Genomic DNA, 12,682 nt, shown 5'->3' with positions numbered 1-12,682 from the left:
AATGACACAAATGAACTTATTTACAAAACAGAAACAGGCTCACAGACATAAAAAAAACAAACTTATGGTTATCAAAGGGGAAAGGGGAGTGGGGGAAAGATAAAACAGGAGTTTGAGATGAACAGATATCCACTACTATATATAAAACTGATAAACAAGCTTCTATTATATATTATAGGGAACTATGTTCAAAATCTTGTTATAACCTATAGTGGAAAGAGTATGTAAAAAGAATGTATTTATGAATAAAACTGAATCACTTTGCTGTACACCAAATGCTAGCACAACATTGTAAACCAATTATACTTCAATGAAAAATTAAAAACTGGAATGAAATAAATAAAAATAAATCAGTAGTCCTTGGAATGATTAGATGAAATATTTACATATTCTAGAGAAGTCCCTAAAGCCCATCATTCAAATTTAAGACAAAATTTATAGTTGCCTGTGTATGTATAGCACAGGGAGTCATAGTCATTTTCTTGAAATAACCTATAATAGAAAAGAATCTGAAATAGAATACACACACAAACCCATGTATGTGTGTGTATATATATAAGTATACCTAAATGAAATGACCCTCTCTTATGCTCAGTCCTGGTCAGATTTTTTCTTTTTAAAATTTTGTTTATTGTTATTATTGTTGTTGCTCTTCTTCCCTTTCCTCCTTCCCACATCGAGGGGCCCTTGCTCATCCAGGCACCCATCTCTTCCCTGCTCTGCTCAGCCACTTGCTAACTGCTCTCTCCCCTCTGTCCCATCTCCACACGGCTGATGGATCTGTCTTACGTAAGCACACTTCCAATATGTTCCAAGCAACAAGTTTTTCCTCCTGCTTATTTTTATCTCTCAAAACTTGCTAAGTTTCATCATCTATGCATTTGAATAATGGGACAATTACATGGTTATTGAGAGCTATTCATTTTTTCTTGTCAGTGTGTAGATATGGGGGTTTGTGATATAGATGCTTAGCATCTAATTATTTTATCTATTCTCTATTTCCACATCTATATTATAGAACCTTTAAGGCTAAGATTCCCTTTGCAAATTTCCCTAAGTACCTCCAGATCTGGGAGCACAGGAAATGGCCACAAGTTGAACTGTCCACTGTCACCTATTGACCCTTGCTGCCCAGCCCACCCAAGTTCCATATGTTTAATCCCCCAATCCTGCCAAACAGGACTGTGGGGCATGTGACACACTTCATTGCCAGCTGGGGCATGGCCAGTGACAGGTTTGATAAATCCAACCTCGGGAGAATTTGATGGAGCTGCTGACATGTCATCATTCCTGCTCACTCCATCAGCAAAGCTTTGGGGGCCCTTGTTTTTTGACCTCATTGTCGTTGAGTCCCGTCTCCATTAGCTCCCCACAAGTTTGGTTGGATTGCCTTCACCCAACCTGCTCCCACTTCACTTTCCTTTACCCACCCCCACCAAGCTGGGTCTCGCGTAGTTGACAAAAGAAGAACAGACACCGCTCTAACTTTTATTCGGGCTTCCCTGGTGGCTCAGATGGTAAAGCGTCTGCCTGCAATTCGGGAGACCCAGGTTCAATCCCCAGGTCAGGAAGATGCTCTGGAGAAGGAAATGGCAACCCACTCCAGTACTGTTGCCTGGAAAATTCCATGGACAGAGGAGCCTGGTAGGCTGCAGTCCATGGGGTCGCAAAGAGTCAGACACGACTAAGCGACTTCACTTTAACTTTTTCTGCTCTGTTTATTTGCTCAGATTGACCCACTTGTCCTGGAACACTCTTTCCTCACATTGTCATACTGAGAAATTTTAACTGTTTTCCCAGTCCCACCTTGAGAACTTGGGGAGACTTCCTGCTTTTACTGTCTTACATAAGCCACCACAGCAGTCTGGACAAAATATAACACATTACTACATATCATGTATGACAGATGCTGAGAAGTTAGCCTTTTCTTTGAGGAACTTGCATTTCTTGGAGGTGAGGGAGCTGGTCTGTGAAGGTCGTCACGGTTCTGTAACTATTCCTGTCCCCACTGGCCAAGGAGAAGACTTGTGTCAGAACTGGGTGAAGTTTGAGGTCCCTTATGATGTGATTTCCCACTAAGAGTGTACTCTGGGCTCCTTTGCTGTGCAACCAGAGCATCAGAGCCCATCTCTGAAGACTATGGATTTCTCTGGATTGCTCCTCTTCTTCCTGTGGAGGCTAGTAGAGGAAGGAGCTTGATATTTGCAATGCCCCAGGGCTGGCACTATAAATTTACTGAAAGTCCTCAAGGCCCCATCTCTTTTCTTGTTAAAAAGAATGCAGTAACAGCAGTGAGAACTGGAGAGTCATGAGGTGACTGAGTGCTTTGTACCCAGACCATCCCCAGGGTGGTATTAGGATGAGGCAGATCAAATAGAACTGGCAGGGTTTTCTGTCAGCCTTTTCAGGAAAGGCAATTTGCAAGCCTCCTGCCTCTGAAACTATTAAGGGCAGAGCCACAGAGGGGAGGGAGCAGGCAGCCTTGAAGAGAGCCAACCGCAGGAAGTGTTCCTCCAACCTGGAAGCCTCTGCAGGAGACCATGTGGAGGAGACCCAGGACCTGCCTCCTAATGAGAAAATCACCACGGGAACCTTTGTGGTGAAAGTATCCAAATCCATCAGCCAAAGACTGAAACTCTTCCCTGGTGGCTCATATGGTAAAGAATCTGCTTGCGATGCAGGAGACCTGGGTTCAGTTCTTGGGATGAGAAGATCCCTGGAGAAGGAAATGGCAACTCGCTCCAATATTCTTGTCTGGAAAATCCCCATGGACAGAGGAGCCTGGCAGGCTACAGTCCATGGGGTCACAAAGAATCAGACCTGACTGAGCAGCTTTCACTTTCAAAGACTGAAACATGCTATCACCCTTACCTTCTGCCAAATGATATCCTTGCACTGATTTCCTAGCTGCAAAAGAAAATTCCCGATAGGTCCCTGTCTTAATGCTATAAAATGAGGGGCTGCATTGATCTGATTTAGAACAATTGAGAAGACTTTCCAGGGACAACAGTGCTTGCAAGCTTTTGCATCACCACAAGGAAGTTGAATTTGTATTAAAAAAAAGACGTTGTTCTGCTAGCGATTCAGCCAAAATGTGAAAGGTAAGAAGATGGAAAATGAAAATTAGAAGGAGCTGCTCTCATACCCACCTTCTTCCAGCCCTTCTTATTTTGCTGTCGATTAAGAATCCTGAGCACAGTTGGTGGATCTCACTCTTGCCCACCCCCAAGCTGTTTGTCCCCCTGTGGCTTCCTCTTTATTCTCCATTGGAGCCTTTGCCCCTCAGCCAACTTGCAGCTCTCCAGGATGGCACCAGAGAGGATTGTACATTTGGTTGAAAGCTGGTAATAAAACCAACCCTTGAAATTGCATCCTTTGCAATTAATTGCTTTTTTATCTGCACTCTTCATATGGCAGACAAAGACAGATGGCAAGAAAACAAGCCAATGTGATGATGATCAAGTTATCAAAAAAAAAAAAAAAAAAAGGAAAGAAGGACTGACTAACTCTTCAGGGGAGGAACATGGCAGGAAGAAGTGTTGAAAACGCCCACGCTAGGGTAATAACAGAGTGGAGAGTTCGACCTTGAGCTGCTAATACATCTTAAGCTTAGATGAGCAATGAGTTTGTGCTCATTAACTTACATTTACTGAGATGGAGAGGCGGTCTCAGCCAGTTTAGAGTGATTCTAAACTGGAAGAATCATCTGCCTTGCATTCTTTTGTTAACCAGAATCCTTCCCTTCTCCCTTTCTAAAATGTCTACTCCTTCCATTTTTTTTTTGCTAATATTTTGTACCAGGATTAGTAAAAGAACAAAACAAAACAACAGATCTAAACCCTTCCAAGAAGGCATCTGGGGAGGTCATGACAGAGGATTAGAGACAAGCACTGCTCTCCTAAAACTAGTTCAGATATTCTTTTCTGCCCCCTGATCATTCTCCTCCTCTCTTTCTCTAGATTTGGCACTGCTGGAGAAAGCTGTGGATGCTTTCTCTGATGTGACAGGTACCAATGATAGATCTCAGTTCTGTGTTCTGACAGTCAAAAGAAACCTTGGAGCTGGAGACAGACAGGGAGGGAAATAAATCTTATTTGGGTGCTGCCACCACTATGAATTTTATTAAAGGACATTGACTCATTCTACACAGAAAGCTTCCACTGGTGGCTGAGACAGTCACTGGGTGGGGAAAAAAAAAAAAATAAAAAAGGCTTGGGTAGCACTCTCTATTTTGTGGAGGAAAACTTTGCTGTCAGACTCTGCAGGTTTAATGAGCACATTAACTTGGATTGCTGTGAGTTGTTTTCTCCTTTTCTTGGTGTGACATCAGGCTGGACAATTAAATTCTTAAGAGAGGAAAGGTTTGAAGTAGTAGGTGGCGTATACAGAGCAGCTCTTTCTAAGGGTGAATATATAAGACCCTAGCTGCAAGTCCTTGGGAATTTCAAATGTGCTGATATTTATAGTTTTGTTTGTTGGTTTTAGGTACAGGCCTCGAGCTGTGGATCCATGGAAGTAAAACATCGTCCTCTGCTAAATTACCTTTGTCTATTCTTTGGGAAACCTGAGTGTTTTACTAGGTAGATCCATCACTAGGGAATTTTCATGATGTAAAGTCAATACTTTATTTCCCCCCCTTGGTCATCTACTATGTACAAGGCACTGTATAGATACAAAAAGATGGAATTCCAGACACATAAAAACTTTGTGATCTCATCAGAGAGAGAAGGGATGATCTCAGCTATTTTAGAGTGAGTTTAGATGGGTAGGGATTTCTGTCTTGCATTATAAAAGGCTCTCTTGAAAGGCTACTAAGAAAGTTAAATATATGGACTATAGTTTGATAGCATTTCTTGTACCATAGTTCTCTGGAAATGAGGCCTCTAGAAAATCTCAGTGTGTAGGAGAGGGTTCATAGAAAAGATGTCCTCTCGTCTGGACCTAAAAAGAAGACTGGCATTGTGGTAGGCAAGCCTTGAAGCCACCTCTGCCAGGGTGGGTAGCACCAGGGAAGGCATGGTAGGGGGCATGTGCCCAGGTGTGAATGGAAAAGGGAGAAGACACGAGAGGGGACCTTTTGAGATAGGAAACTATAAAAAATGTCACTGAACTGAATAAGAGAGGCTTGGTTTATTGGATTGTTTGATGTACCCACTGCTTGAGGGGCCTCTAGATGCTCACAAATAACAAAGCATCTCCTTGAAGAGGATAAAAACAAATATCATGGGACATACCTGACTGGTCCACAGGTTCTGAATCCAAGCCTAGAGGGATCAATTTAAAAAGACATAGAGGAAAACACACACATACACACACACACACAGACACACGTAGATGCTGGCCCCCAACAATTCCTCACTGTGATGAATTCTACGTGAAGACAGAGGTAGCAATCCCTTGGTGTAGCTGTAGGAGAGCTCAGAATTTATATATGATTTTCAGAATATATATGAGTCTAGCCTTCACACAGAATTATTATTTCAAACCACCCTGATTCTCTTACATTTGCATAAATCTTTGTATATAAATATAGATACTAACATGCATTTATAAATAGCTGCAGGCATACACAGTGGCATGATTTCTGTTCCCTTTGAACTCATAGAAAGCAGTGCAGCTCTGGGTTTTAATTTAAAAAAAATAAAAGATGGTGCAAGAGGAGAGGAAGCCACAGACACTCAGGATCAAATGAACACTGTTCTGATCCAAGTTTGAATATTAAAACGCAAGTGTTCGGGACATAGTGGGAAGCAGGACATGCACCCTCTGTCTGCTTGGCGTCTGAATTAAGAGGGAAGATGTTGTTGTGTCTTCTGTTATCCTATGAGGGGAACTGTCTCCCCTTTCTCCTCAGCACTCTTAAAATGAATCAAGCATGAAATGTACCCAGGAAGCCTCCCCCCAACCCAGGCATTGTAGGGCAGGGAAAAATAATAAGACTTGAAAGGAAAAGTCACAGATTCTTCTTGGCTGAATGCCCAAATACTGTGTAGCTGGGGCCAAGTGAGCGCCTCGCTTTGGTAGCCAAATACTTCAGCCTCTTTTTTGACTTCAGGATGTGTTTTGGTCCAGTGTACACAATGTCGTAGCAGGCTCTTCCAAGGGTCAGTAAATCCTCACTTGAGCTGGCTGACTTCTTGGACATGCCTGGTACATCTGCAGCCGCGGTGAGTCACTTGCTGAGTCATTTGACCCTCCACGGAGCGCCGAGGCTGGAGAGGGTGGACAGTCATGGTACTCAGTACACAGTGACTCACCATCCATTCACCGTGGGATCTGGCACGCACAGTGGTGGATAACTGGGATGTGAGTGGGTTACAGACAAGGCACACACCAGAAAGGAGATGTTCCAAAATGATATTTTCAAATCATCTGGCCAAACATCCGTGGGAACCGGAATGCCTCAAGCAATAGGAATCTCTGGTCTGCCATCAGAGGACACTTCTAGAAGCAAAAGAACAAGAACAACAAAAACAACAACACAAAGAAAGGTTATCCTGGGTATGGTGCTGTGAGATCGCTGTAGAGGAGCAGGAGTAGGAGTGAGCCAACAATGAAGAACAAGACATAAGAGAAGAAAGACACTTGGAGGGGAAGGAGTATGCGGAGGGTTAGACCCTGGGTCATGAGCAGTGTTTCTTTGTGGTTGCCCTTGGAGAGCACTGTAGCAAATGGACTTGAACTCTCCCCGGCTGTGTAAGCATTGGCAAAATGGCCATAATAGCTTTATATATTACTGGGAGGGATGGTATGTGGATTAAATGAAGGAATGCATGAGAAGCACTTGAATTATAGTAAGAGCTTAGTCCATGTGGGGTGCTGTTAGAGCCTGAAGTTCCTCTATTCTCTGTGTAAAAAGATATCACTGGCTCCTTCTGCAGCAGGACCGGATTTTCTTCTCCCTAACTTGCCATTCAAAGCCTTTTCAAGTTGCCAGTTCAGTTCAGTCGCTCAGTTGTGTCCGACTCTTTGCAACCCCATGGACTGTAGCATGCCAGACTTCCCTGTCCATCACCAACTCTCAGAGTTTGCTCAAGCTCATGTCCATCGAGTCAGTGATGCCATCCAACCATCTCATCCTCTGTTGTCCCCTCCTCTTCCTGCCTTCAATCTTCCCCAGCATCAGGGTCTTTTCCAATGAGTCAGTTCTTCACATCATGTCTCCAAAGTATTGGAGCTTCAGCTTCAGCGTCAGTCCTTCCAATGAATATTCAAGACTGATTCCCTTTAAGATGGTCTGGTTTGATCTCCTTGCAGTCCAAGGGACTCAAGAGTCTTCTCTAACACCGCAGTTCAAAAGCATCAGTTCTTTGGTGCTCAGCTTTCTTTATGGTTCAACTCTCACATCCATACGTGACTACTGGAAAAACCATAGCTTTGACTACATGTACCTCTGATAAGCCACATTTATTCATATACCATCCCTGATTTTCTCACTTCTTATCCATGCTATTCCCTTTGTGAGTACTGCTTGTCTTATCTGTCAGTTTGAATTCTGCCATTCATTCACATCCATGGTGAATCACCATACATCTCAGAAGCATCCCTAATTGATTTCTGAATCCCCTTCCTTTGAATTCCTTCATCTGGTGATTGCATGCATTGCTCATTATTTTTTGTCAGATTTGGGTTATATTATTGGCTTTCTGAGATCCAGGTCTAGATTTTGGACTTCTTTGTATTTCAGACAACAGTCTGCATATTCCAGGGCAAGTAATACAGCTTACCAGGCAGAATGGGGTATGAATCCCAATTTATTTTAATATTTAGAGGGCATGTGATTTCCAACAAATCACTTAATCTTTGTGAGCTTCAGTTTGCTCAACTATAAAATGGAAATATCAATGTCTTGCAGGATCTATATGGAGAATAGAGATGATACATGGGGCACTCATCTGGCAAAGGAAGGTGATTAATAAATGGAAGACGTTATTATTATTATCATTATCATTAATCCAGTGAATCATGTTTTATGCATTCAGTGTACCATGACGTCCTGGTGCTGAATATTTTGTCTTCTCTACAGTTATACAGCTCTGCTGAATTTGGGAGAAGGTGGCAGCTTATCCAGGAAGCGGTTGTTCCAAACAGATTCTACTGGTAAGTCTCACTCTGTTTACTAGCAAATGGAGATATCACCTAGGAAAATGAGCGTTGGAATCTTCCCACCCAGAGCTCTCACATGAAGTCTGTTCTTATTGGGATATACCCACATTCTGTAGGGCAGAAGGGGACATTGGAGTGGTAAACATGGCAAGGGATTGTTAAAGCAGTATCATAAATTACTTTTAAAAAATGAGATCAATGGCAGCAAGAGCGATGAAAATGTTGTTTTGTTATATTTTGATGAAACTTTAAGACAGACACTTTAAAACATTTTAATAGTGATTTTTTATTACTAAAAGCATTATACACATATATAATACATGTTCAAATTAAAGACTTTCAGTGTAAATAACTAGATCTTAATTAGTCTAAAAGCAGATCATCTTCTGATTCCTGATTTCGACTCTTTTAAGTATTCTTTTCATCATATGGTACGCAACCAATGTTTCTAGTTTCTCACTTCTCCTTCCATAAACATTCTATGAATACCTAAGCATGTGCAAATACAAAACATTCTAGTTAATGTTGATATTACTTATCAATCTCTTTTGAATTTACAGCCTAAACCATATAAAAGATGCGATTCTGTCTTACCCTAATTTATCTAACCTGCCTATGGAATAGACATCTAGGTTACTTAAAGATTTCTGCTGGTATTAACAGTGGTCTGTGGAACTAGCTCAAACAAGAGTTTAAATATCCTTTGTTCACATCATTGAGAATTACTGAGGCAATGACTTAGAAGCCAGTGAGCTTCCTGCAACCAGGACAGTGAAAGTTGCCTCCCTTTTATTCCTCTTAAAATCACACTATCTTTCATCAGCCTTGCAACTTCCATGTACCTAATAGCTTCCTTCACCACTCCAATTCTCTCACTTCAAAGAGGAATGCATTTTTATTTTTCTCATTCTCAAACACAGCCCTAAGACTCCTGTGGGAGGTGAAAGCCAGAGAACAGATAAATCTCTTAACACTAGTGAAACTGCCTGAAAAAGTGAAAGACAAGTCATTTGCAAACAAACTGGCTCAAAGATAACACAAAGAGACTTCTATACGGAAAGATACCTTTTCTCCCATCACAGAGACGTTGTTAACTAAATAGGGTTTCTGTTGCATAGAACTCACCCACCTCTTCACTGCTGCTTCCACTCAAGAATGACTGAAGCTTTGTTTTTGGCATCTAAATTGGCTTCTCCCTTCTCTGGGAAAACAGTTCTAACTGTCACTGAATCTCCCTTTTCTGATTAGCATTTCTTCTTTTCCTCACTTATTCATTTTGTTTCTTATTCACGAGACACTTTGTATCTCCATGTGCATCTCCTTATAAATTATAAAGTCACTTTTTTGGAAAGAGGGTCCATGTGTTTTGTTTATTTTCATTTCCTCCTTTATATTGGGTGTTATATGTTCATAGAATAAATAAATAATAATATGCACAGAATAAATAAAGACTAAAATAAATCAATGTGGTTCCCCTATGTTAACCTGGAAATGGAGTCAATGCTTCACCAATGAGAAAGCATGAGAGACTGATCTTTAAGTCCTGCTTCCAAGTAACTGAAAACATTTGCACATGGACCAAGCAGTGGAAGGTAAAAACTTCATGAAAGTCTGGAGAGAAGTTTGTTCCAACTGACAGAAACAAAGAAAAACACTGATCAAAAAAAAAAGAAAAAAAGGAAAGTGAGATGAGAGAATTTCCCATGTCAAGTGGTACATGGTACACAGTATTTTCCAGTTCACTGGGGGCTAATTTACACACGTTTTGGGGATGAAAAACAATTCCATCATTGCTTTGGCTGGTAGTAATTGAAAACCCATTATTTCTTCTTGGAATGGGGATCTTCCATCGGTGACCAAATGTTATTATATAAATATTGTTATACAAATTTTATTTATTATACAAATATTATACCAAGTCCTTGTAATACATGTCATATCATTATCTTTATAAAAACATATATAAATTCTAATTAATCTGCCTGCTGAGTGAAATAAATGATACCCCTCCTCTGCCTTTGGGAATAGAGACCTCTTCTCCATTCAAGCTCTGACATTGTGATAGGCATTATTCAAACTTAAGCAATGTAATCCTCAGAGCAATTTTATGAAGTAAGCCTTGCATTATCATCCCTAACAGAAAAGGAATCTTTGGCATGGAGATGTTAAATAATTTAGCCAAGGTCACTCAGCCAGAAAGCAGCAAAGCCAGGATTAAGATTCAGGCAGAATGGCTTCAGAGCCCATAAGCTACTGAATCAATGGGCTCTGCCACTTCTTGGAACTTTTCTGGGCTGGAGCTATGAACTCTGGAAATCTGGCCTGTTTTAGGCAGATGAGTAGAAAACCCAAGGCTCTCTTGGCCACCATGCCTGTGTGTGTATCCCTCCAACTGGGCTTGGAAAGTGGGCCCTCTGGACTTTCCAGAGAAAGCATGAGACCGTGTAAATTGCACAGTGCACATGACTGTTGATGAAATATATTGGTCTCTGGCCACATGGTCTGTATTTTCTGACTCTGAGGATCTTCCTACGGCTGGCAGAAAGGTGTCAATCGAAGCAATATTTGTTAGACTCTTGGAAATCAGTTTTTTTTATTATTATTATATAAGAACTATTGGGCTATCTAGGACTATTCAGTAAGCTTAATTGAAAGAAGCTCTCTTTAATCATTTCTGCTTAAAGCCTGGCTGTGGGAGTGTAGAGGGGACTGAGGAGAACTTTTATAGTGCTGAACTTATATGTGACCCTGGATAATAACATAGCATTTCCCATGGAGAAAAATGAAGATGAATTCATATCTTTTCCTCATCACCTAGTGCACTTAAGGCATATCTTTATTTTTGGTGGCAATAGTACTCCTACCCCTGGAAGTAGTCAGTGGTAATTGCAAAGCAGTTTTGGAATGTAAGAACTTATCCTTATGTTTATGGTGATCATACAGACATACATATGAACTTTCTTCTGAGGAGTTTAAATTGCTTCCAAAATTGATTTGCATGTTTAGGGCATCTTATAAAATGTATCTTAGCACAATACTGCCTTAAATAGAATAGGTGTATTTTTATTCAACTAACTGCTATAACAATCTTGTTCTTTACTACATCAGAAATCAATTATGCTGGGAGGCAGTACAGCTGGGAATTTAAGGGGCTCAGAGATACTGAGGTATGACTTCTAGCTTTGCTGTTTACTAAGTAAGGAGTCATGAGTAAGTTTAGTTCTGTGTGCCTCTTTTTTTTTTTTCCCTCTGTAAAGTGAAGATAATTAATGCCTACTTAGTTAAATGAGATGTTTCTTGTGAATTGGTTATATGCCTGATACCTAAGAACTGTATTGAGTCCCTGCTGGCTTACAGTAATATTAACTGATTTTTTACATCTCTTAGTTTTGTTTTTCCCCCAAGTTGGCTTCATTCTCAAGTTAGATTTCACCATTTATTATAGCAATGATGGACATCATCAAATTTAGTCTTACAGTCTGACAGTTTGGAAACTCCATCAAACCAGTCTGCCTCTTTCCTCACATTTCCAGGGATTGAATCCAAGTAGTCTGGCTTGGATCAGAGTTACATAAGATGGTTCATTACTAATGTAGGTCAGACACATATCTTTTCTGGGAATTGAAATAGGAGGTGGTATAGAGTCTCAGTCAAACTATAGCTCAAGGATGGAGGAGAGAAGATTCCTAAAAAGGAAGAAAAAAAGATTCTGTTATCATAAAATAAAAAGATAGATTTTCATTAGGGAGAAAATAAGATGCGAGAGCTAGGTGTCAGTAAGATAATGCTCCAGAATAGGGATATGTAATTGTTAAGTAACTACAGTCGTCCAGGTACGTGATTTTGTTGTTATTCAGTTGTTAAGTCATGTCCAGCTCTTTGTAACCCCATGGACTGCAGCATGCCAAACTTCCCTGTCCTTCACTATCTTCTAGAGTTTTCTCTGATTCATGTCCATTGAGTTGGTGATGCTATCTAACCATTTCCTCCTCTGCTGCCCTCTTCTTTTGTCTTCAGTCTTTCTCGGCATCAGGGTCTTTGCCAATGAGTCATCTTGCATCAGGTGACCCGAGTATTGGAGCTTCAGCATCAATTTTTCCAATGAATATTCATGGTTGATTTCCTTTAGGATTGAGTGGTTTGATCTCGTTTCAGTCCAAGGGACTCCCAAGAGTCTTCTGCAGTACTACAATTTGAAGGCATCAGTTCTTCTGCACTCAGCCTTTTTTATGGTCCAACTCTCAAAACCATACATGACTGCTGGAAAAATCATAGTTTTGACTATATGGATCTTTGTTGGCAAATCGATGTCTCTGCTTTTTAATACACTCTCTATTTCAAGGAGCAAGCATCTTTTAATTTTCATGGCTGTAGTCACCATCTGCAGTAATTTTGGAGCCCAGGAAAATAAAATCTATCATTGCTTCCACTTTTTCCCATCTATTTGCCATAAAGTGATGGGACTGGATGCCATGATCTTAGCTTTTTGAATGTTGAGTTTTAAGCCAGCTTTTTTACTCTCCTCTTTCACCCTCATCAAGAGTCTCTTTAGTTCCTTTTCATTTTCTGCCATTAG

At 40.7% G+C, this 12,682-nt stretch overlaps 1 protein-coding gene across 1 annotated transcript in view; it reads left to right on the top strand.

Annotated features, from left to right (window-relative positions):
- The window catches only part of SORCS1 (sortilin related VPS10 domain containing receptor 1), a 673,129-nt gene that overhangs the window by 383,722 nt on the left and 276,725 nt on the right, over positions 1 to 12,682 (top strand). The window contains exon 5 of the mRNA XM_045164209.1: positions 8,027 to 8,100. Coding sequence (XP_045020144.1) covers positions 8,027 to 8,100 — 74 coding nt within the window. The remainder of the gene's footprint in view (positions 1 to 8,026; positions 8,101 to 12,682) is intronic.

This window comes from Bubalus bubalis, chromosome 23, assembly GCF_019923935.1.
Source record: "Bubalus bubalis isolate 160015118507 breed Murrah chromosome 23, NDDB_SH_1, whole genome shotgun sequence".
NCBI lineage: Eukaryota > Metazoa > Chordata > Mammalia > Artiodactyla > Bovidae > Bubalus > Bubalus bubalis.
This window is presented reverse-complemented; position numbering and strand designations above follow the sequence as displayed.